Source organism: Saccostrea cucullata, unplaced genomic scaffold, assembly GCF_032062105.1.
Source record: "Saccostrea cucullata isolate Sc308-1 unplaced genomic scaffold, CSIRO_AGI_Scuc_v1 ctg665, whole genome shotgun sequence".
NCBI lineage: Eukaryota > Metazoa > Mollusca > Bivalvia > Ostreida > Ostreidae > Saccostrea > Saccostrea cuccullata.
In genome coordinates, this window is record NW_026930279.1 from 130,840 (window position 1) to 157,446 (window position 26,607).

Sequence of the window (26,607 nt, forward strand, 5' to 3'; positions counted from 1 at the left end):
CTCGTTTTAACGACAAAATATCTTTTTTCAAGACAAAAACGTGGAGAAATGACACACTATACATTGAAAATATAATTTTGTTTTCCAATAATTTAACGTTTTGAAAAAATTATATAAGTCCGTAAATTCGTGGACAAAAACACACATAGTATTTAAGCAGCATACTTTGTTGTGGCTGAAATGGCTCAGTGGTTAGAGCACCAGACAAATTTTTACATTTCTCCGATCAGAGTGTTAATTTCGTTTTGTGAGAGCTCTGACTCTAAAGTTGCATTTGAATTACAGTACGTTCTGGCATATATTTTTAATATGTACAAACTTAAGTAAAAAGAAAATAAAAGATAAAAAAAAGAGCACCAGACATACATGTAATGCTAACCTTATATAACTAGGCTTTTTATGGTGTGGGTTCGATACCATCAAAATACAAGAAAATGGGTTTTTTTTCTTATTGTATGTTAAACATATTAAAACTGTATATAGTTAGAAATTGTGCTTTTGCAAACTTGTATTATAATGTATTTGAATAGATTTAATTGGACAAAAATAAACTCAAAATTGTATTTCACGACTAAACCAAATGGGGATTTGCGCTATCTTACCCCCCCCCCCATCTTCTTTATTTTCTCTTTTACAAAAATCAAACAGTTATGTCTCTGTTTTAACCAAATATATACACTTGCAAATATGCTTCCTTATGTGAATCTATACACTATATATATAGCTAGCGAAAACGTTTAATTCAGTGTTAACTTTTTCGTGACGTCACTTTGATAACCGCACGCGCTTATCGCTTGACGGTTGCAATATTGTTTTTATAGATCTTTTCTTCTAAAAACGAGACATTTTCTCTTTATAACGATATAATAAACTCGTAATAACTAGATCTTTTCTCGTTATTACGATATAAAGAACTCGTAATAACGAGATCTTTTCTCGTAATTACGAGATCTTTTCTCGTTATGACGAGATAATTAACTCGTAATTACGAGATAATTTACTCATAATAACGAGATCTTTTCACGTTATAACGAGATAATTAACTCGTAATAACGAGATCTTTTCTCGTAATTACGAGATCTTTTTTAGTAATTACGAGATAATTAACTCGTAATAACGAGATCTTTTCTCGTTATTACGAGATCATTTTTGTTATAACGAGATCATTTCTCGTTATAACGAGATCTTTTCTCGTAATTACGAGATCTTTTTTCGTAATAACGAGATAATTATCTCGTAATGACGAGAAAAGATCTCGTAATTACGAGATAAAAATATTTATGTGGCCATATTCGTCTTTCGTACATACATGATTAAAGTTAAAATTACTTTACATGAATGTTGGATCTAAATTTTATAATATCATTAGTAATATGTATACAAGAGGCCCACGGGCCTTATAGGTTACCTGAGCATTATGCAACAACTTTCCAGTTACAGTGTATTGAATTTGATTCAATAACATGTTTTAAGCCAGATGCTATGGCATTCACAATTTTGAAAGAGCACCATTGACCATCATAACAATAGACTTAGCAGTTGCTTAGCTTGGTTACTGAATACCCATATGCAGGGTAGGGGAACAAAAATGCACTCCAACTAATCAGTAATATTCATCAATAATCAGTAGTGTCCCTAACACTCTGACATAAACCCCTGACCCTAGGTTGCACAAATTTTTAAAAGGCACCCTTAAAATTGCCTATCAAAAAGTAAATAAATGTTTTATAAATACAAAGGACCAGATTTCAAACAATTAATTCATTTCCAGTATATAAGTAGAGCCCCCCCATCCCTGACCCTGGGGCCTTGAAATTCACAATTCTGCAAGATTAGGGCCCTTGCTCATCATAACTATATAGGTAGTTCATCTGCTTCATACCCAGAGACAGAGAAGAATATTTTCCAAGATTTCATGTATTTTCACTATATAATCAATTTAATAGAGCCCCACCCTAACACCAGAACCCCGACCCTGGGGCCATAAAATTCACAATTTTGGTAGAGGCACTCTTTCTCATCATAAATATGCACTTATTTAGTTTATTTAATACCTAGGAGCAGAGAAGAAGATTTTCAAAGAATTCATGTAATTTCACTATATAATCAATAGAGCCCCCCCCTAACACCAGAACCCTTGACCCTGGGGCTATAAAATTCACAATTTGGTAGAAGCACTCTTTCTCATCATAACTATGCACTTAGTTAGTTTATTTAATACCCAGGGGCAGAGAAGAAGATTTTCAAAGAAATCATGTATTTTTACCATATAGTCAATAGAGCCCCACCCTAGCACCAGAACCCCTGACCCTGGGGCCATAAAATTCACAAATTTGGTAGAGACACTCTTGCTCATCATAACTATGTACTTAGTTGGTTTATTTAATACCCAGGAGCAGAAAAGAAGATTTTCAAAGAAATAATGCATTTTCACTATATACTTATTTAGCCCCACCCTAGCACTAGAACCCCTGACCCCAGGGCCAAGAATTTCACAATTTTGGTAGAGAACTCAATGCTGATTACAATCATGCAAATAGTTTGACTGCTTGATGTCTAGGAGTAAAGGAGAAGATTTTTAAAGATTGCATTAATTTTAGTGGTTTTGGTCCCACCCCTCAGGCCCCAGGGATCATGAAATTCACAATTTTTGTTCCCCTTCACCCATAGATGCTTTGTGCCAAATTTTGTTGAAATTGGTTCAGTGGTTGCAGAGAAGAAGCTGAAAATGTTCAAATGTTAACACACGACACACGTCCGACGACGGACAACGACGGACGGAAACGGATAGCAATAGGTCAACTGAGTTTACTCATGTGACCTTATAAGGATAGTCAAGCATGTGTGAAAATTAAGAGATTCTTTTCAGATCCATTTCAAATAACTATAGGTGTCCGTCAAGGGAATAATTTGAGCCCCTCCCAATTCAAAATATTTATCAATGATTTTCCAACATATTTAGATTCATGTATTGATGAAGTATCGCTTCAGACACAAACTGTTAATTTTTTAATGTATGCAGATGACATTGTTATCTTATCCTCATCAGCTAAAGGTGTACAAGCAAGACTCACTAAACTTGAAAAGTATTGCTCTGATTGGTGTTTAAAGGTAAACATTCAAAAAACAAACGTCATGATCTTTAATAAGGCTGGTCGTAATATTACACAAAAATTAATGTTTCAAAATAATATGATAGAATGTGTGCCTAGCTACAAATATCTTGGAGTCCACCTAAGTGTATCTGGAAGCTTTCATGTAGCAAGATTAGAGCTTCATAAAAAAGCATTAAAAGCATATTATAAGTTAAGAAAGGATTTTATTGATTTGAACACTGGGGTTAAAACCAGTATACATGTATTCGATTCTACCATTAAACCAATTCTTTTGTATAATGCAGAGGTGTGGGTGCAAGTAAAATAAAGGCTTAAAAATTCCTAAACTGCCAAAATTTAACAGTTGAAGTCTGCTTTAAAAATCTACCCTGTGAAAGAATACACCTAAAATTCTGTAAATATATTCTCGGCGTTCATAAGAAAAGCACAAATTTTGCAGTACTGTCAGAATTGGGAAGGTTCCCCCTGCATTATGATATTGTTAGGTTGTTGATTAAATTTAGTTGGTATAGATTTGAAAATTTGTCCATAGAATGTAGTAAAAAAATTTTGTGAATGGAGGAACTCATGGTTTGCATTTATACAGAAATTAAAAAAAATACTGAATATTACAGATGAAGTTATTTGTTATCTGGTTATGGGAAATATAAATTTAAGTCATTTTTTCATAAAATTTTATTAGGTTATTATGTGAAGAAATGGTATACAAGTAATAAAAGTTATGTCAATGGCAAATTATCCACATACATGTATGTGAAACTCAAACAAAACTGTGGTTATGAGAATTTATCAGTTGTTAAAAATTTTCATTACAGAAAATCTCTATGTAAATTAAGAATTTCCTGTCGCAGCTAGACTACAAATTGAAGTGGAAAGAATTACCAATATTCCTTGAGAAGATCTATTATGTAATAGATGTAATTCTAACAACATAGATGATGAAACTCATTTTTTTTAAATAACATGTAAAAAATTTGATCATCAAAGGAAAGAAATATTTCAGTTAATTAATCATAAATTTACACTATTTTCAGCTTTAGATCATGAACAAAAACTTAATTGGTTACTCAATACAGAATATAAGGAAAATCTTAATTTTGTAGGCAATTTATAAATGATAACATGTTATAGTAGTATTAGTCTTTTACACATACATGCATAATTATCCCCCTTCAGACAAATTTGTGGATTGCTGATTGGCTAAAACCTGATCACTTGACGCCCAGAAATTTTCCATATTACGTCTCTGTTGAGGAGTAATATGAAAATCGGGCACCCGATTCCGTTCGCAGCGTTATTATTGTAAATAAAAATGGGGGCAATGAAACGGTAGTTTAGTTATATTTCTTGTTAACGCAACGATATTTTATCTTGATTGTTATTGGATTAAAACTTAATATTTTCATAATATGCACAAACATTGTTTTTATATTGAAAAAGGTCTTCAGCGGGATAAATTCGTAACACAGTCAGTTAGTGACCTAATGCGGATTCATACAGGGTGTGAAATGGAAATCCGTATTGGGACTCGGGTTCGCCTCGCCCAATACGGATTTCCATTTCACACCCTGTTTGAATCGGTTATCTGTATTAGGTCACTTACTGACTGTGTAACTAATAATATATATTAAATGTTTTCCTTTTAGACAGGATTATCACAGGCTCCTGACGTTACTTATTTTGCTTTTAATAAAAAAAATATACCCTTACCTTATAATAAATTGGTTTATTATATGGAAAGGGTATACTTTTTTTATTAAAAGAAAATTAAATAAGTAACGTCAGGTGCCTGTGAGGATTATTGTTGAAATGATTTATGTCATTTACTAATTGTATAATTGTTTTGTTATTCATTGGTTTATCTTTTCCTTATTATTGTAACAATCTCATACATGTCTGTTATGGGCTCTTAATTAGAAATAAAATGTTCTATTCTGTTCTGTTCTGTTCTATATCAATATACATGTATTTCAGAAAGCTATATATACTTCCTAAAAGGATAATGTTTAAAATGATAACACTAGAAGACAAATTAATATCCCAATGCTTCAACACGAATAAAAAATTAGAACATGTTTACAAATTTAAAACTATATTAAGGGAAAGTACATAAGGCTTGATAATTTTATATCCAGTATATTGAATGCTGATAAATAAAATACATGTACATGTACACCTGTTCTTTTTATTTCAAGCAAAATCTTTCTTTCGTTGGATCAATGTCAGACACTCTGAAGATAATTAGTGATTGTACACTAGCACATGAAAAAATTAACATCACAGAGTATAGATATTCATATACATTTTTTTAAAAATATTTTTTCAAATGTCCAGAGATTTTGTTCATAAAAATCAACTCTTAGTCTATTACAATTGATGTCTAACCCTTTTCATTGAAATAAAGGGAAAACACTGCACGTAGTTTGGTAACTGATTGAATAACAAAAAAGTGTATGTATGAAAAAATAACTACACTGTAAATAGAAAAGTTAGGTACAAAAACTAAAGAAAAACTAAAATGAAGCTAGAGCAATTTGGTCTATGTAATTCTACGATGGAATGAAAATCTAACCATCATGAATTTTTTATTTGAATGATTTATATAGAATGATAAAGACATCATACTAAACTTTTGAAAAAAATCTATTTCTCATTAATCAAGGGGGGGGGGGTGTACTAAAATACATGATAAAGCCTTTTTAAAAAAACGATTGATTCCCCTCTCCCAGCTGTTGTAGTGACTGATAAAAATGATCTGACTCCAAACTTTTTTTTTTTTTTTTTTACATTTTTGGACATGATTTTTTTTCTTTTATTCCTCTTCTATGCTGACATTTTCTAGAATGAATTAAATTTCCTCACCTACCCACTTACCCAATACTTTTAATCTGAGTCTGGAGGGGGAAAGCAAACATTTTCAAATTGATATTAATTAATTAAGGGGAAAAACTCTACAGCAACACACAATGAAATAAATAAATGACATGTATATACACTGGTGTTTTGTAAGTAAATATTTTACTTTGGTAGGACATCCAAGTTTATGAAATGATAAAATAAAACCAGTTACAAACTTATACTTGGTAAAAAAAACACTCATAATTAAGAAATATTGGATATTTCACCAAATAAATAAATTGACATAAAAAGGCTTGAACTTATTAAAATTAATGAGTAATTTGTAACTAGTATATGTGTAAATATTAAGAGGCTTTTTTCTCTTTGGCAATGTCTTTGTCATATGATGTATCTTTCTCTGAATCTTTATTTCGTTTGGTTATCTGCTTTCCGTAAGATGACCCCTTCTCCAGCTGAGTAAATCCAATCATGTACTTAGCGAGTAAATTTACTGAAAGAAAAAATTCCCCTGATTCAATATCATGATATGATATTTTTAGCATTTAACATAGTATTGCATAATTATATACTTGGGAAGTCACAAAATTTCATGACTGTATATAAGGAATAATTTCTTAGCCCTAATGAAATCTGATTTTTTTGTCAGAGATATAAGGTATAAATTACATAGTTTACATGTAAAATATAAAACATAATTATGTAATTTTTTTAAAATTTATCAGTAAATGCCAGGTAGTCATAAATCTATATTATGAAAGACAAAGTTGTTAACTTCAAACAAGAAATTTATGGGTGAAATAATAAACATTGTCATTCTACAAGTTTTATATGAAACCTGTAGAATGTAAATAACTACTCAGTAGCCAAACAAATGAAGTAAACTCACCTGAAACAAATACTAGGACTACAGTTACTTTATGAAGAAGACTTCCATAAAAGAGTACATTGACTAGGTAAAAGAATAATGGCACAAGAGTCACAATGATCCAGAATATATGGATAACTAGGTCAGTATAACGTTTTGGTATTAAGAATCCTGGTCGATCCAGCTCTTTGGTTTGATAAAACTTTTCCACAACTTCATCCTGTGAAAAAAAGCAAGTCAGGATATAATTTTGCACTTGTATAAACTTAGGTTTCTTCTCAGCACAACTTCTAAATTCAAATAAACTACTATTTACTTGTGCATTTTTGGCCTTTACTTGCTTTTATACCAAAAGTTACATTTGAAATTTTTTAAACATCCAAACCTTCATCACAAGAAAATATCAAATCATAGCTGCGGGTGATGAAAGAAGGTAAATTCTTGACAGTATCATGGAAATTGTTGAAAACATCTCATATGCAAAAATAAACTATAATTATATTACACTTTCATAAACAGTGTCTTATTTTGAGATTATTGACAAGTCCTCAGAAAGATGTGCTTGTCAGATCATATCTTGAAAAAATAAGAATATTTTTTTTTTATAGTACCTTTTCTTTAAATAGATTCCTCAGCCAATCAGAGAGTTCCTCCTCTGAGTCTGGTAGGTCTTTAACCACATGTCGTCTTAAGGAAATGATACATAGTAATAATAAAGCAAAAGCATTGTTTAATGTTCTGTCATTATATTAACTCTATAAGTATTCACTTTGACTCTTTCAAAGGAAGTTAACTTAACAAATAATACATTTTACAATGGAAAAATTTGAGGAAAAGGGTCATGTCATACTTGATACCAGAATATGTTAGATAAAAAGAATAATCTGTAAGTTAATATGACATATATCTCTAGATTTTAAACATTTGTGTAGCTTGTATACCTGGCTCGGATCCTACTCATTATCTTCTTCCCTTCTAACACGTCCATTAGAGAGGGATAACCCTCATCAAACACCACTGTAGCATCGTATACTGCATTTACTGAAAAAAATATGTACATGTATGTTTAAAAGGCACTTTAAGTAAACTGTGATTAATTACTGCAAACTTGATTTGTACTGCAAACATACAAATAAAGACTTCAGAGTAAAATTCATTATCCCTTGATCCTTACACTTTTCAGTCATAAGTTTGCTTGAATTAAACCCCCAGCAATTGTTATAAACTGTTTTCAAAGATTTAGATGGCAAAGATCTACATCTAATATACTTTTACATGATCTACATTTTTTCAAGGCCTGCCAACATCAATAGTGCAAGGTCATCAAGTTATGCGCCATCAATTTGGAAAGAAATCATTCATACAGTTTCACAGGGACAATCTCAAAGTTTTTCTAAAAGGGAAAGTTGCACAAGATGAATAGAACATCTCTGTGTGATTAGATAATTGGATTTAGTTTTCAAGATCCCTCAGGCTATTTTCCATTTGCCAGGGGCTTTTTTCCCCAAAACTTCTAATTGAAATTGTGTATATATGCTCAGCAAGCCTCATTAATATATACACTATTTCAACTTGTTGGATTAAGCTTATATCAAATCACACTGTATAGATATCCTCTATTTACGTTAGGTACATACATTTTCCTTTCAGCTCCTGTATAGAGTAGGCGAATCCTTTCGGTCTTGGTAACAGATGATGTTTCATTATTGGGTATCCCTTTTCCTTGGCAACAATTTGGCTGTTTTCTAGTTTCTGAGGAGTTAACCTCGTTCCCTCTGGGAAGAGCAGCAGCTGATTATAAATGAATGATGGAGAAATCAAAAATCTCTCTTTACAATCACATATATTTCAGTGTATGAGAATGTGTTGTTTGGAATGGTTTTCCTTTTTATGTACCCATTAACTAAGAAATGATAAAATCAATAATTTCTCCTCAATTGTGTCATAAGATCTTGGTGAATGTAAAAAAAATATATTATTCAGAAAAAAAAGATTTCTTAATATCGTGTATGTAGCCTTTGGCAGAAAAACATGGATCCACCAAAGTGTTACATTACTTTATGGTGTGTATACTGTATACAGGGAAATCTCCCCCCCCCCCCCCCCGTTTTATTTTTGCCCTTTTGGCCCTTTTCTTGGTTGGGCAAATTAAAAAAAAGGATTGAAACAATACAGTATAATTTCTTTAACAATACTGTGACTGGGCAAATTTAAAATGGGGAAAAATTGTTTGCAAGTGTGAAAGGGCAGAAATAAAGTAAGGCGGATACAACCCTGTATACAGTAATTCATTATCATCCTATTTAATACAATCTACTGCATTCAATCCATTATTATTCTCTTAACAGAATTAAACTGAGTGCAACACTTACAGTGACCCAGTAGTCGTCCGGATATTCCATGGCTGTCCGGACTCCATCCTGGATTATCTTCTTATCCTTCGTCCAGTCTCTCTTTAGGAACAGGGACTCCGTGAACCACCAGGCCCAGCCAATCAGAGGAATGAACTGTAGGACCTTCTTACCATAGATCTTTGTGGTCTGAAACAGAAAATTGATGTTTTACTATGGCTGAAACTGGATACTACAGTCAAAACTCATTATCTCAAGCTTGATGGGAATGAGAAAAAATTTTAAAAGATGTTTTGAGGATTCAAGATATATGGAATGAAAATAATCAAAGAATAATTATAAGTAGTTGGGACTTCCAAATCATTTCTACAGCTCTGTTTCATTTTCCAGTAAAGAGGTTTATATTTCGAGTCATCATTTTTCTCTTCCTTTGTACAATTTTTTCTTGAATAATACTGACATTCACAAAGCAGTTTAAATTCATTTTGATAACTGAATTTCGATCAATTTCAGCATACCCGACATTACAAAATTTGATATAAATTACAGAGTACCTCTTCACTTGATAATTATCTAAAGGAATAATAGTCATTTAATACAATGAAGAGTTATGCCTCTTGTCAGTGGGGGCAATGAACCTTAAGCCTTACCCCGAGCATTCTCATTCTTTCTGATAGTATCCACGCCATCAGCCAGTCTATCTCGTATTTGTGGTTCATGATGACCATGATGTGCTCGCGACCTAGATATTTCCTCTCCTCTGGGTCCATGTGTAACACACATTCACATCCTGCCCACCACTGCCCAACACTTGTAAACTCTGAAAAAAAAATAACAAAAAACTCTGTAAATTTTGGTTCTGTGTTTGTGAGTTCTTGATTTATTTTTTTTTTTCAGTTTAAGTGGATGCAATTTTATGAACAAAGATCCAATTACAGCCACTGAAATGTTCTACTTCTTGATTATTGAGCAAGCAGTAAGTGGATGGTGTCCACGATTGATTTTAAACATCAACACCAATGTTGATGTTTACTTGTAGGAGTACAAGTAAGAGCCCCAGTTAATGTCCCTACGCTCCTTATATAGTATAATATACCTCGCGGTGCAAAGTCAAAAGTATCTCGCCGTGAACCTCTAGCATGCTGGAGTAACCATTGGTGGAGATAACAAATTTGTGGGTGAGAATTCAACTGTACCCCAAGCAAAATAGACGGATAGTATTTTCTTTAATTTAAACTTCTATTTTATTTCACCCTTCAATTTACATAGTACTTACGACACCATGAGGCATATGCCAGATAGTAGTTGATTTTTCTGAAGAGGGTTTTGTCAAATGGCCATATAACAAGTGTCAGAAGCTGGATGAAGTTCAGGATAAGTGTGCTGACAAAGAATATGTAGGCAAACAGCAGGAACCAGATAGGCCAACTCTTCCAGTTCCCCATGATGAACCTGTCAAAATAACTTTCTTGAATTTGATATTATTCCCTAATATTGACTAACATTTACAGCTGCTGATAAAAGTGGCATGACAAAAATAACATCTCTGTACCATGTCAAATATCAGAATAGTTTTCAACAAATATTCGAATTGAAAATTTGTCGCATTTCTCTCTAATTGAAAGCAATGACAAAGCAGTAAGTTAACTTTGTAAACTTGGTCCATGATATATAAACTCACGATGTCAAATTTTATTGATTCAGATCATCTTCAAGCAAAACATCAATCACCATCAATTCAGATCAATAACTGTCATGATTATCGAAAGTATTTTAAGGTTAATTTTTATTGCACAAGAGAAAATATTTCAGATTGACAAATAGGATATACATTGTATGTTATAGTGTTTTATACATTTGTATTTCAAATATTAAGTTACATAAATAATTTACCAAAAATATACTTTTTTTGAGAAATTCAAACTTTTTATTTTTAAATTTTAATTGTATTTTTAATCATTTTACGTGCTGTTTCATGACACAGACCTATTTTGGTCTTATTTATAATATACAGGCAAAACATGGCATATGGTGACCAAGCATTTATACGTAATGGAATTGCAACATATTAAGTTTTATTATATACTTAGTAATAAATACAGGTTTTTTGCATATGCGATATCACTGATGTCACAATAGCCGTATCAGCCCTGCAGGGCTGATATGGATTCGCTGGGCTGATAACCTATATCAGCCCTGCAAATCCACATCAGCCCTGCAGGGCCGATACGGCTATTGTGACGTCAATATCACACCATTAGTAAATTAAACCACAAAAACAGTACTTGTGATCATACACAATTTCTGGTTGGTTCATATTCTCTTTATTTAAACTTTTTGAACATAAGGTTAATCTTAATTTACAAATACTTGAAATAGATTATTTTCAAATTACGGATTGGGGACACTTGAAATAGAAGTACAGAAAAAAACCGAAACTGTGTGAGACAATAGACTGTGTACATTTTAAGAAGTCTTAGTCCGAAAAATCTTACGTTTTCCTGGCTTTTTTATGATTTTGATATTTTTCGGGCCAGGAAAAAGTTTTTCTGGGATCTAAAATATCAAAATCGTAAAAAAGCCAGGAAAATGTCAGATTTTCAGACTAAAGAAGTCTGTGCATGATTATTTACTTTTTTTCTTCTCAACTTAATGTGTTCTGTATTTTATTACTAAGTATGTAATAAATATAATAAAACATACCCTTTTCCACATCACATCCTGTATCAGCCCTCGACCAATATCAGCCCTCGGGCCTTCGGCCCTCTGGCTGATATTGGTGTCTCGGGCTGATACAGGATGTGATATGGAAAAGGGTATGTATTATTCTCTATATATATAATGAAATAATTTCTGTTTAATGAAATAAAGAGGGAATCTTGTCAAAGTTTTTTTTCCAATTTTGTTTCTTTCTGAAAAAAATATTAAAAGCAAGCCATAATAAATATACATGTAACAACTTTGAACAGACTTTTATTTCTTCAATACATGTTGATTGTTCTTACACCTATCATAAATATTAGCTATGTGGATTTGCAAGTTAATGGAAAGGCATAATAGCCCCTTTATTAACTTAATGAATATTCAAATGCGAATTGAATAACAGTCAGCAATATTCAAATGTTGATTTTAATATGATTTATGATGTACTTGTTCATCTCTAATATTTTTTTCAGAGCTACAGTTCAGCAGCTAACTATTTGAAAGAAGCAGAAAGATGATAAACTTATGATAAATATATACATAGCCTTAAGGTCAGGATGAAGTAAATAACTTTAGACTAATTTTTTGGTGCTAGATCCATTATGACGTACGTCATAATCAATTTCAAATTTCTTTTTCCCGTACTTTCTGGCTTTAGCAGAATTATGTAGAAAATATGGTATTTTCATGACATTCAATTTGAAATCATATGTAAAGTTAACCGGATACCTATATTAAATTTGATATTGATTTAAAGAAAAGGCCATCGACATACTATAATTTAACTGTTTTCCGAGAGACTGCAGGCAATCTGGATACATTTCCTTTGTCGAGTATGAAAAAACTCACATATTCATGACTGGTTTTCTTAATTTTTCATTAAAAAATGACAGTTTAAAATACAGTTTATCATCTTGTTTACCTACAAATTATGCCTTGAAACACCTTATTTGACCAAGCTAAAGTTGTTAAGCATCAATAAAGGAATGTATTTCTCAAATTTGATAAATATGTAGGCACCTTTCATTTACTAGATCTTGACCTTAAATGCCTCTATTCAATAGGAAATGTTCAAAATGTATCCAAAGCTGCTAGAAACGCGCGTATCTAAGGTACAAGACACAAGATCAAGTCGAACACCTTGCTCAAATTACATTGTAGGTGCATAGAAGTAAACTGAAGTTATAAATTGTCATTTTCATGAAATGATAAAGCTTGAATAATGTTAATTTACACTCAAACAGTCTACAAATCGAAAAATTTAGTTAATATACCTAATTTCGCAAATGGCAGTGGTTTTTGGACTTTGGATTTTGGATTATTTACTTCCGGTTGTCGTAAAGAATAAATAATTATTTCAGGGGCTTGTGGTATAATTATCAAACTATTATTATAATCTGAAATAAAAAAAACATCAATGTTTGTTATATATTTATGGTTTTAAAACAACAGTCTTTCAAAATTTTCTTCTTCCGCTTTACGACAACTACAGGAAACCGGATTTCGTCTAAACGTGGGTTTATGATGATGAAACATAGTTGACACACCATATTTCTACAATTTCTGACTTTAAAACAGGATTTCAAAAGATTAAGAGGTAACAGAGGTATTTTTAGTACTATTTTCAATTCATATTTTCATTACTTGAAGAATATTTGTTTACAGTAAAGCATTTACAACAAGCTGAACAAAGCCGGGTTTGTCATCACTATTTCTTTTTATGAGAGTTGGATAAGAATCATGGGACAATGTAGATCACCACTGAAAAAAGAATGCCTGATAAAGGAAAAGTTTTCAATTGAATTGAAATTGATAGATTTTGCACAGCTAATAATATCAGGTTATTGATATTCCTTTAAATCCTCTTCACATTAGCATCTGGTTTTGGACAGGTCCGGCACAATGTCTTGATTAAGCTATATAGCTTGATTTAGCTATAAAGCTTTATCAAGCTATTCAGAATAGCTTGATTAAGCTATTTTCTCAGACTTTTTTCTCAAATGTGTTATTTTTCCAACATGTGCAAAAAGTCGCACCTAAGTGCAGTGGAAATATTAAACTTTGTTTTCTTCTGAATACAATCTAAATTTTTATGTGAATTTATGTAAAAATTACTCACCAAAATGCGTCTCCTTAAGAGACTTTGTACTCAAAGATTTAAAAGTTTTGGGGCTATTGATGAGTGACAACACAGTTATTTCTTGAATGAAAGTATAAAAGAGGCCAGTTATGGCCAACAGGATAATTGATTAGTAACAGTTCAGCACAATGAGGAGCAATCATACTTACCCATGCTTCACCGAACACACAGTTACTCAAACAATGGAAATTTTTATTTTGCTTAAAGTATTCAACAGCAGCAATGTAAGAATTTTATATGATTTAGGTTGTATTTTTGGTAGTCCATAATACATATATGAATAATCAAATACTTGCGACTTTTTGTTTATTTCTTTCAAAAAACGGATTTGTGAAAAACTGCATATAAATAGCTTTATCAAGCTATTCTGAATAGCTTAATAAAGCTATATAGCTTTTTAAAGCTATATAGCTTAATCAAGAGATTGTGCTGGACCTGTTGGATATTCATTAAAATATGTTGACATAGTTAGAATAATCTAACTTTTAAACCGGGTCTGCTGGACAATATCACTATAATAATAGAACGCCGTTCTACATTTGTATGTAATGTTGACGGTGCTACCATTAGAGCGCAGATAGTAGCAATTCAGTTTTCATTAAGATCAAGCTCTTATTAAGATCAAACTGCATGTGATATTTGGTGCTTTAACACTTTGACATGGTATATAAGTACTGTAAACCAACTTTTATTCGCGTGCGAGAAATTTTTGCGAGATTCGCGAGAGCCTCGTCATCGCGAATATTTCTCGCCGCGATGGGTCCTCACCGTCTCATTTTCTATTATAGTAAAACAGTTCCAAAAAGGCTTGGTCGCGAAAATAATCGCCGCGAACTACTTTACTCCCGGTAAATCGTGAAATAAAGTCGTCGCGAATAAAAGTTGGTTTACAGTATCCAGTATATCCCAAAAGCACCAGTCAATTGGACAAAACCAGGGCTCTCGATTCTCTAAATCTTGGGCCGATATTCAGTCCGTTCCCAATGCAAAAAAGGTACCTTTTTTCCCAAAAGAAAGGTGTAAATTTCCCAATTTCTATAGCAAAATATTAAATAAAAAATTAAAAAATTCCATGAATTTAACTTAATTGCAAAATAAACCCAAAACAAAACACCTGTAAATGAAAGTGAAACAAATTAGTTCTATACGTATGTATGACTATTAATAACTTCGCGCCAAGTGCATTCTAAACTGGTTCGGGGAACCAGGTTAGTGTTATTACAGAAATGTATAACTATGATTGCAGAGTATCTTGTCATGAAAATCGACAAAAAACATCATTTTCAGTTTTCAAAAATAGACATTTCATATGAACATTAGTAAGCGGCACCTAGATACATGTCCAAGATTCAGCATGTTCAGTCTCGTGCTGTTTTAAAGCAACGATGATCATGTAATCAAGGAAATTCGGGACTATATGTGACTAGCGACTGTCACTCAGAAAGACATATATAACCGTAATATCAACACTCAAAGATAGTTATGACAAAGCTAATGTACTTTCATATATTGCCTACATATCGATGTTTGTTAGATGTTTACCTATTTATTCAATACTAGAGTTAAATTAATGACAAAATGCTAGAAAAGCAAAATTTGAGGTTTTTTTTTAATGAATGTTGGTCAATCCAACTTTTCCAAAATGACGATTATTTTCCCAATTTGAACGGCCCCGGCCACAGACCCAAAAAGTGGTGTGAGAGCCCTGAAAACGGTAAAATCTGATTGGTCCGATGCACTAACAAAATCAGTCCATTTGTACGAGGTTCGTTTTGGTTGGGTTTTACATTATATATTTCCTATTTCTTCATATAGACTCTTTAACTAAGATAAAAACAGTTTATTAAAAAATTTTAGTTGATTGTGATTGTTTTAAAACCTACTTTCGGCACGATATGTCTCTCAAATTTTGCTGGGATTACAGGGAAGAAGAAGAAACATTTCAGTTCATCTTTTAATGTGTTATCTGTTTATTTATTCATATGCTATGAAGTAACATCATTATGATCATTATATGAATAAAGTTTTGGACCGGTGTAAATTCATTTGATCCTATGAAATTGTGTGAACTGTCTGTCCAAATGTCCTGTGGCGATTTTTCTGTTTCGCGAAGACTGAGTACCATCACCCTATTAAAGTCTGCATGAGCAGTGCTAACTTGAACGAAGTAGTATTTATTTACTATGTATATTTTTTTCCAATTTATCAATGAAATCAAGACTATAGTTTATTTATTGTTGAACATTTTTAACTTTTCTCCTGAGAACAGCTTAAAGAATTAAGCACTGATGCATTGTGGTTCCAGTAATCCTTTTGTTCTGCAGGGAAAGAAATTTGTTTATTTTGTCTACAGATATGCTAGTCCAGATTTTCTCTTTGCCTGGTGTTGTCGTTAGAACTGCCTTCAGTTGATATAATCTGGAGATTTATCTGACTCTTAAGTTCTAACTCCTTATATTGTGACTATAGTGCATGGGAAAGTCAACGCAGATGCGACATTGAAAAGTGGGAATTTATTGTGTCTAAATTTCAATAATTCAGAAGACTTTTAGATGTCTGTAAGATGAGCAGTACTTATGAACATCAGTTTGATGATGCAATTTTGAAAAGCATAGTTATCTTGGGACTGTTATTCAGACTCCTACAATTTAAAGTCATAAAATCATTTGATGTCACATTACCTGTTACATTGTTTCTGTTAAGTGCATGCATACTCATAGTCTCATACCTACATTATTTTTACAACATACTGTGTATTACTAATATTACTCATAATTAATATATATAATGATAATTATGTATTCATTAAAAGCACATAACTATATTTTATTTCTTATTGGTAATAATAAGTGTATTTATAACTTTTGTATGTAAACAGGTCTAGCCAAATGATCTCTGATAATTAATTATTACACCTTGTTATAATACCAGAAAAACCAGCATATTGCCCTGAGGGGGATCTTTCATCATTCATCTGATCAAGCAGGAAGAGAAGAGAATGCATGCATATTTTAACACTGTTTAAGACTGTCATGCAGTCATATGTAAACAAAAATTTGGTTGCTATATTTTACAATTGTTAAAGTTGAAAGGCATGTCAAATTAATTTACAAAATATATTCTTTAAAAAAAAACTGAAAGGTATTTGCTAATGATTGAGTAGGGATTTTCATTAATGTCAAGGAAGAGAATTAATCAGGATTGCATCAGTCTGTATATAAATTTAGATATTAAGAATTATCAAAGTAAATGAATTTGATGCATGATATGAACAATTATTAAGTAAACAATTAAATATATGTAAAATAAGTATCAAAAGTGAAATGGGAGCCATTTCACTGGTGATATATCATGTATATATTCCACAGAGAGGCTTTTGTTTACAACAAACATTAATTAGTTATTTTGAATATTTATTGAGTTCAATTTCAAAATTATTTGGATTTTTATCTTATTTTTTTCAGTATGGATGTCAATGGTTTGACTGAGAAAATGGCATCTACATCTGTTTCATTGTCACCAGAAGAGAAATTGGACATCATCAAAAGGAACCTTCAGGTATATAGATCAATTAGTCAGAACTATATAAAGAGTATTTTGCAAGATATAAACAACCACTTTCTTCTCTCATGAATTCAATTAGAAATAACTCACTGGCCATTTGATTATATGAAATACTTTATACTAGTCTGGTGTTTTGAAATGTAGTCAAAAAAAGCATAATGGTTGTTGACTTTCTGAGCATAATTGTGTAACAAGAATAGATAATTGTTTCTTCTCTGCAGGCTTTTCAAATGATGAACAAAAATTTTTGGTATAGTATACCACTCAACTTAGTAGGTTGATAAGACTTTGCAATGTTGATGCAATACGGTACAGTCACACATTACAGTGTAATTAAGCATGAAAAGTCAATTTAAAGTTAAGTCGCATAGATCAGAGTAAAATCTTTCATTTTATGATTTATAAGGAAGAGGGCTAAAATAGGCTTTGCGTGCCGCCCATATCTAGCCAGCTTAAAACTGTTTTAAGATGTCAGATGATTCAAGATTTGTAGGGATCTCAAAGAAAAGAGCAAGTGATTGAGGACTTTTGAATCTTTTTGACATATGAAAAGTATTCAATATATATGAGCTGGAGTGTTTGGGATACTGAATTCAGCTGTATTTATAAATTGTTGCAGGAAATAATAGGAGAGGAGAAACTGAAAACCATTCTGAAGGAGAGAGATGTCAAGGTGTACTGGGGGACGGCTACTACGGGGAAACCCCACGTAGCTTACTTTGTCCCCATGTCTAAGATAGCCGACTTCCTCAGGGCCGGGTGTGAGGTGAGTGAAACTACTGACCAATTGCTCTTTCATTTACAATGTAGTCCCTAGTGCAATTTTCCTTAAAGCAGGAAAATTCAGGCAATGTCCAAATCACAAAGTATATTGCAACACAAGCTGATAATAGTCTACTATTTAGCTGAAAGTTGATAAAAGTAAAGTTTCAGGTCATGACTAACATTTTAATTTTACTTGTTAGTTTACAATCAGTATCTTTTTCTAGTTGTTAATAAACATCCCAAAATAAAACAGCATTGTCAGGCTCTGTGGTAACGTTCCTCAGGTTCAGCGCCATAGTTAAATTGAATAAACATAATAAACATATAGCTGAAAATGGAATATTGTAAATTAATAAAATATCTTTATTTAATGCCTTGATTTCTTTTTTTTTCAGGTGACCATTCTGTTTGCAGACTTGCATGCCTACCTAGATAACATGAAGGCCCCGTGGGATCTTCTGAGTTTACGAGTCCAGTACTACGAGAGGGTCATCAAAGCCATGCTCAAATCTATAGGGGTCCCCCTGGATAAACTCAAGTTTGTGAAAGGCTCAGACTACCAGCTCAGCAAGTAAGTAAATAAGTTTTGGAAAAGTTTGCTTGGAGTTTAACTTATTTTTTGAAAAAATAAAATTCATCAAATTCATGGAAAAAATGACAAATTTGGTTGTTGTTGACTTGAGTATAATCTTTTATGATGGAAATAAAAGGTAGAAAGAAGTTTTTATTAGAAGATGGTCCTGTGTAATAGCATGAAAATTAAGGTCTCGGCAATGTTTGAATTTTGTTTTTGTTTGTAGAGAGTACACTCTGGATGTATACAGGATGTCATCAATGGTCACAGAACACGATGCCAAAAAGGCGGGGGCGGAGGTGGTCAAACAAGTGGGAAATCCCCTTCTCAGTGGTCTACTGTACCCAGGACTGCAGGTATCAGGGCTCATAATACTGAAATCAGAAATATTTTAAAAAGTATAAGAATTAACAGGAATATAGCTAGATTTTTAACAGACCAAGTGTGGCTTTTGATGGCACAAGTTCAAATACTGAAATAAGAAATATTAAAGTTTCAGTGCTTGTATTTACAAGACCAGATTTTTCACAGACTGAGTGTAGCTTTTGATGGCACAATTTTATTTATCTTTATATAAATTTTGTGTGAATTGTTTAGATAAAATATGAATTTTAATTTTCCTATTTGCTTAGGCTTTAGATGAGGAGTATTTAAAGGTTGATGCACAGTTTGGAGGTGTGGATCAGAGGAAAATCTTCACATTTGCTGAAAAGGTTGGTTAAATATGAAAAATATATAAATTACCAAATTGTAATGCAAAGAGTGATTCCCCCATGCATGGAAAATTAATCAATAGTTAATGAAAATTTGAAAATTAAAATGATTTTAAATTATATTATGTTGCAGTACCTGCCCCATTTAGGATATGCAAAAAGAATTCATCTAATGAATCCTATGGGTAAGTAACTTTGTAAAACTATGTGTTTTTTTTTTTAAATTCAAGGGTACAATTATGTATTACCAATAACATAAACTTTGAGATAAAGTATTTGTGTTCTGAATATATTCTAAATTGTTTTAGAAATATTAATTTTATTGAACTACATTATAAAGTTATTAGATAATATTCTGTTTTGTTTACCCACAGTTCTCTAAAGAATTTTTTTTTCATTTATAAATAAGCAGCATTATAATGTATAAATCTGTTTTCCCCACAGTTCCTGGCCTGACAGGGGACAAGATGAGCTCGTCAGTGGAGGACTCTAAGATTGATTTACTGGACTCCCCCGCCGCTCTGAAGAAGAAGCTGAAGAAAGCCTTCTGTGAGCCGGGCAACATTAAGGACAATGGAGTCCTGTCATTCTGTCAACACGTCTTGTTCCCACTCAGAGCTAAAGAAGGTGAGGGTAGTGTTATGTTTTTATTTTTATCATGTTTGTTTCAATTTATGTTAGCCAAAATATCAAGGACCGAAAACTACATACTGTGAAATTACTTATTTTCCTAAGGATTTAATTTTCTGTGTTTTCAATGTATTGAGAGACCAACAAACCGGGAAATATTAATTTGCATATGCATTACTAAGAAATTGTCTCCAACCAGGAAATCAAATCCCCACAAAACAATAATTTATTCTCAAACATTCCTTGAAGAATTTGATTCCACGAAAATATGTGATTTTAGAGTCTACTTGATAGAGTAATATGAGGAGCATTGTGAAAATGTTGATTAATCTATCATAGGGAATAAGCTTCTAATGCTTTTGTATATTGGTTTTCAATTTACATCAAATTTTCCACCTACATGTGCATATCTTTTAATTTGAAAAAAATTGTGAAATTGATTTTGAGAGTAGATTATCCCCCTTTAATCACAGTTAGTTAAAGTATTATTCTTGTTGACAATGTTTGTGTTTGTTATTCTGTAGGTTTCCTTGTATCCAGGAAGCCAGAGTTTGGAGGGGACTCAGTGTATGCCACCTATGATGAATTAGAACAGGCATTTGCGAAAGAGGTATAAATTATCCATAAAGAAAAAATGTAAATTAAGGAAGATAAAATCAAATAGTCATATCTCACCTGAATGGAAATCATGTATTTATAAAGTTATAATTTTGCTCTTTCCTATAAATTTAAAAATATGACAGCTTTGATGTACACATCTTCATGCATACTTGTTTAAGTTTTCCTTTGAAGAAGTTATTTCACTTTTAAAATATTTGAAGCAAATAGATTCACTTATCAAGATATTTTAGACCATTTATAAGAGCATATTTCTAATATTAGATAATTTCAAGGATATCTACTAGTCTAAGATTTATCTTAAAAAAATATGTTCATGTTCTTGAACAAAGACAGTTTTTTTTAATGCTTATAGTTTCCATTAGCCAAAAAAAAAGATTTGGATTACAGTAATATTTATAATGGCAGATTTAAACATTTGAATTTTAACAGGAAGTGCATCCGGGAGATCTCAAGGTTGCGGTTGAGAGATATTTAAATGAGCTGCTGGAACCAATCAGGAGAGAGTTTGAGTCGGCGGAGAACAAAAAACTGGTGGCCCAGGCCTACCCTGTGGAAAAGAAAAGTAAGGGAGATTACTCTAAAAATAAACATTGGTGTTTTATATTTCAACTTTTAAAAACTCAACAGATTATCAGTAAATGCACCATTCCCGGTAATTTTTTTTTGATTTTTATTAAATTTTGGTTATTCTTGGAAATTTAATCGAGCTTTCTCATTTTAAAAAAAAAGCAAATTTACAACTTTTATTTAGTAAAATGTCAGGAGAAGAAAAGATCATTCAAAAATTATAATTTGAGCATATTTGATGATAATTTTGTCATTAAAGTGTTTTTTTAATAGTACATTATAGGGAGTATGGTCAATTTATACACATGTAGAAAGCTTGTCTGATATTTACAGTACTTTTTTGCTTGTGCTTGTTTTTTGTTTCTAATAATCGTTATTTAGATATATTTCTACATGTAATACTTTAATTTTACAGAGAAGCCGGGCACTCAGCAGTCAGCTAGTGGGGCAGGAGAACTTGCTCCTTCATTGTTAGATCTACGAGTTGGCAAAATCCTGGAGGTCAAAAAGGTTAATTTTGTTTACAATTTTCTAGGTTCACTGTCTTTTTTTTTGTGATAAATGTTGTCACACTTGAGTATTTTATAAATTGAACATAGAAAGTAATTGATCCATCAGACTGATTGAAGTCAATCAAATCTTTAACAGATTTTAAACAAAGATGGATAATAATAATTTACTTAACAATATTTTTTTCTACCAGGTACTTTGAAAATCAGTAAATGCATTTTGATATATATTATACAATTATTGCTGTGTTTTGAGGTCAATACAATGATTTAGCCATCTGAGGAGTACAATATTCACCAAGCCCGGAGGGCGGGGTGAATATTGTACTTCGAAGATGGCTAAATCATTGTATTGACCGAAAAAACAGCAATAATTGTTTTATTATATGATTCACTAATAAAATGATAAAACCCATTACTTGTTTGCATTTAATTAAGTCCTATCCAAATACAATTAAGAAAGAAGGAGAATTAAAATGTAAATCAACCTTATATGTTGTATTTATTTTTTTTTTAAGTTTTTTTTTTTTACAATTTTAGTGCCTTGAAAAAAAAAATATGTCAGTCTTTTTTCTAGGACAGATTTTTAAAGGAAGGGATATTATCAGGGAAAACTGCCAAAAAGTAAAAATTGTTGTTCAGTGAAAGTGTTGGAGGAGTGTCCCTGCATCCCCTCTTACCACCCTCACCCAAAAATATATATTTGCTTATGTTTTCTTCACATGAAAAAAAGTTATAGTAGTTTAAATAGCAAATCCAAATCAATTTGTATCAATTTGGAATATCCTGATCTATTTTCAGATCAATGTAGAGGAAATAAATCCTTGTATTGACCTGGAACGTCACGTGCAGGTCAATACAACATAGTATTTTTCTAACATAGTTGGATCTCAGCCAATCAGAGAGATGGAAATTATTCAATCATATAATAAATATATATATATATAGTCATCAGTTTTAATTCTCTTAGTAGTCTCTGGTCATAGAGTCAATATTTTTTTAAAATTTCAAAGAAATTAGTTTTTTTTTTTATATCATAATATTATTTGATTTTGTTTTTGTGTCTAACAGATAGCATCCAGACAGATACTCACTGGAAATATGTAGAAAAGATTGAAAAAAAATTTAAAACTAAAATAATAATAGCTGATTTTTCCCGCTATGTTTAGCATCCTGATGCTGAGTCCCTTTATGTAGAGACAGTGAACCTGGGGGAGGAGAAACCACGGACGGTGGTCAGTGGTCTGGCCGGACTCTACCCTATGGAGAACCTTCACCAGAGGCTGGGGGTGTTCCTGTGTAACCTCAAGGCCGTCAAAATGAGGGGCGTGGAATCCCAGGCCATGCTCATGTGTGCTTCGGTGTAAGTGATTATCACATAAATCCCAAGTCCAAAATATCTGACATTTTCTTGGCTTTTTTATGACTTTGTTATTTTACTTTTTGTACCAGGAAAATGTCAGAACCGACACCATTACAAAAACTGGAAATTTGCCACCTTCAACTTGTTATCACCAACATCATTTTTATGGCTTGTTTATAAAATATGTAGTCAAGTGATGACATTTTATCTGACCCCACTGTTTTGTTTTCATTTCATGCATTGTAAAATTTTGCAAAACCTGCATTGAAATATGGAATGATATTTTCTTTTCATTGATATTATTGCATACGTCAAGCATTGTGCTTTTGATAAATTGCAAGTTCAGGATTTAATTTGGTTTGCAAGTATTGAAAATCATCTGCGTTTGGAGATGGCAAAATTTCCAGTTTTTGTTATGGCGCTGGTTCTGAAGTTTCCCTGGCACGTAAAATATAAAATTCCTTAAAAAGCCAGAAAAAACGTCAGACATTTCGGACTAATAAATCCCAGGCAGTGTTTATATGTGCCTCAGTGTAATATATCATAGAAAAGCCAGGCCATGAAGTTCTAATATGAAATTTCAAGTTTCTCTTTCTGTTGTAGAGATGAGCCGCGGGCAGTAGAACCATTGGATCCACCCCAGGGAAGCGCCCCGGGGGACAGGGTTGTGTTTGAAGGATTTGAAGATGGAACACCAGAAGAAGAATTAAAACCCAAGAAGAAAGTCTGGGAAAAATTACAGGTACATTGTTTGAGTGGAGTCATCAAACACTTAATTTTGGCATGTCACATTGTAAACCAAATTGTGGTTTCAACAGCTTTTATTCACAATTTGTAAGTTTCGAATTTTTCTTAGACTAGTACCGTAAAGTGATTATTGTTCATGAGGGGGGGGGATGTTTGTGTTTGTGGATAACTAAAACTTACTGGTTTAGGTAATAGTTGGGATGTTATTTCTCGGGTAAATTGTATGGTTATCAAGGAAGATTATTCTACTGTGCTCAATGCATGGTTTTAATATTCATGTGGATGTGAACCTGTGTAAGAGGATTTCCCATAAAATCCACATATTTTGATCTCCCACAAACTATCTTTATTCCACAGTACTGTACTTTTTGCAAATAAATATTTTACATAATGGCATAATGAAGTCAGCAGTAAAATACAATACTGAAAGAAGATCATAAAACTTTAATTTTTCTTGCACTTGAAAAACATGTTTGTGTGAGTAAGAATTTTTCTTTATTTGTAGGTGGATTTGAGAGTGGATGGGGACAGTAAAGCTGAATGGCAGGGCCACATAATGAAAACAAAACTAGGAAATGTCACAGCTAACAGTCTAAAATGTGTTCCTATCAAGTGATAGGGAAAAAACTTTATTAATAAGAGACCACAGTGCTTTGTTATTTATTATCATTTTTTTATTACAACTAGGGACAATTTTTTGTGAAGTCAAATAAAATTATACAATTTACTTCATGTTTTTATTGTCTCTGAGTATGAACCTCTTTCTGAAAAAAATAATGAGAAAGTGTATTCATATTAAAATCACCATTTTTTTTACACTTTGGTACTTGTATTTGTTTTGTATTTGTTTAGGTGCATATAAATGAGATACATGAACATGTATTTTGTAGATTTCGTAAATTGAATTTTACTGTTTTATTTAATACATTTAAATAAATTATTGAGGAACCACCTGAGAAAGAAGCTTGATGTTTTTTTATTTGCCAGCCCACATTAACAAGTTTCCTCACACAAGAAATGTTAGGTACTGTGTGTTCCTAATTATATGTGAGGAGATAATTATCTGATTATTTTGCAAGAAGCATCACTCACAAAATTGGATTTTAGGAATTAAACAGAAATAATTCATAAGCCTTTAAGTTAATTTTTTTTAACTTGACCTGTCCTTGAAGGGGCTTTTGTTTTCAATCATTTCTATTTTAAAAAAATATATATGGTGAAAAATTATTTTTCTATTTTTAGGTCACCTGAGTAAACTCAGGTAACCTATTGCTATCTGTTTTCGTCCGTCGTCGTCCGTCGTCCGTTAACATTTGAACATTTTCAGCTTCTTCTCTGCAACCACTGAACCAATTTCAACCAAATTTGGCACAAAGCATCTATGGGTGAAGGGGAACAAAAATTATGAATTTCATGATCCCTGCCCCCCTGGGGCCTGGGGGGTGGGGCAAAAACCACTAAAATTAATGCAATCTTTAAAAATCTTCTTTACTCCTGGACATCAAGCAGTTAAACTGTTTGCATGATTGTAATCAGCATTGAGTCCTCTACCAAAGTTGTGAAATTTATGGCCCCAGGGTCAGGGGTTCTAGTGCTAGGGTGGGGCTAAATAAGTATATAGTGAAAATGCATTATTTCTTCGAAAATCTTCTTCTCTGCTCCTGGGTATTAAATAAACTAACTAAGTGCATAGTTATGATGAGCAAGAGTACCTCTACCAAAATTGTGAATATTATGGCCCTAGGGTCAGGGGTTCTAGTGTAAGGGCGGGGCTCTATAGATTATATAGTGAAAATTCATGAATTCTTTGAAAATCTTCTTCCCTACTCCTGAGTATTAAATAAACTAACTAAGTGCATAGTTATGATGTGCAAGAGTGCCTCTACCAAAATTGGGAAATTTATGGCCCCGGGGTCAGGGGTTCTAGTGCTAGGGTGGGGCTAAATAAGTATATAGTGAAAATGCATTATTTCTTTGAAAATCTTCTTCTCTGCTCCTGGGTATTAAATAAACTAACTAAGTGCATAGTTATGATGAGCAAGAGTGCCTCTACCAAAATTGTGAATTTTATGGCCCTAGGGTCAGGGATTCTAGTGTTAGGGCGGGGCTCTATAGATTATATAGTGAAAATTCATGAATTCTTTGAAAATCTTCTGCTCTGCTCCTGAGTATTAAATAAACTAACTAAGTGCATTGTTATGATGTGCAAGAGTGCCTCTACCAAAAATGTGAAATTTATGGCCCCAGAGTCAGGGGTTCTAGTGTTAGGGTGGGACTCTATTGATTATATAATGGAAATACATGAATTCTTTGAAAAAATTTCTTTTCTGCTCCTAGGAATTAAATAAACTAAGTACATAGTTATGATGAGCAAGAATACCTCTTCCAAAATTTTGATTTTATGGCCCTAGGGTCAGGGGTTCTAGTGATAGGGTGGGGCTCTATTGATTATATACCCTTACCAAAGTAAAATTATTGCAGCAATATTGCTGCTATATTGCGGCAACATTGCGGCAACAC

At 32.3% G+C, this 26,607-nt stretch overlaps 2 protein-coding genes across 3 annotated transcripts; one reads left to right on the forward strand and one right to left on the reverse strand.

Annotated features, from left to right (window-relative positions):
- Nucleotides 1-5,208: 5,208 nt before the first annotated feature.
- On the reverse strand, nt 5,209-13,231 carry LOC134283574 (1-acyl-sn-glycerol-3-phosphate acyltransferase delta-like). Its single transcript, XM_062766090.1, has 9 exons — nt 13,169-13,231; nt 10,468-10,643; nt 9,842-10,011; nt 9,213-9,380; nt 8,478-8,631; nt 7,782-7,881; nt 7,452-7,527; nt 6,862-7,060; nt 5,209-6,465 (listed from the first exon to the last, which is right to left on the reverse strand). Exons 2-9 carry the CDS (start codon nt 10,634-10,636, stop codon nt 6,320-6,322), a joined length of 1,182 nt encoding a protein of 393 aa, XP_062622074.1. The 5' UTR covers nt 10,637-10,643; nt 13,169-13,231; the 3' UTR covers nt 5,209-6,319.
- A 131-nt stretch (nt 13,232-13,362) lies between these two features.
- On the forward strand, nt 13,363-24,706 carry LOC134283575 (tyrosine--tRNA ligase, cytoplasmic-like). 2 transcript variants are annotated; one of them, XM_062766091.1, is made up of 14 exons: nt 13,363-13,491; nt 17,499-17,592; nt 18,218-18,364; nt 18,759-18,934; nt 19,164-19,293; nt 19,570-19,650; nt 19,784-19,835; nt 20,095-20,277; nt 20,805-20,890; nt 21,331-21,463; nt 21,884-21,978; nt 23,147-23,340; nt 23,944-24,082; nt 24,593-24,706. In XM_062766091.1, exons 2-14 carry the CDS (start codon nt 17,500-17,502, stop codon nt 24,701-24,703), a joined length of 1,620 nt encoding a protein of 539 aa, XP_062622075.1. In that variant the 5' UTR covers nt 13,363-13,491; nt 17,499; the 3' UTR covers nt 24,704-24,706. The 2 variants fall into 2 exon arrangements, with proteins under 2 accessions (XP_062622075.1, XP_062622076.1); XM_062766092.1 differs by having other exon boundaries at nt 13,387-13,500.
- Nucleotides 24,707-26,607: the final 1,901 nt, after the last annotated feature.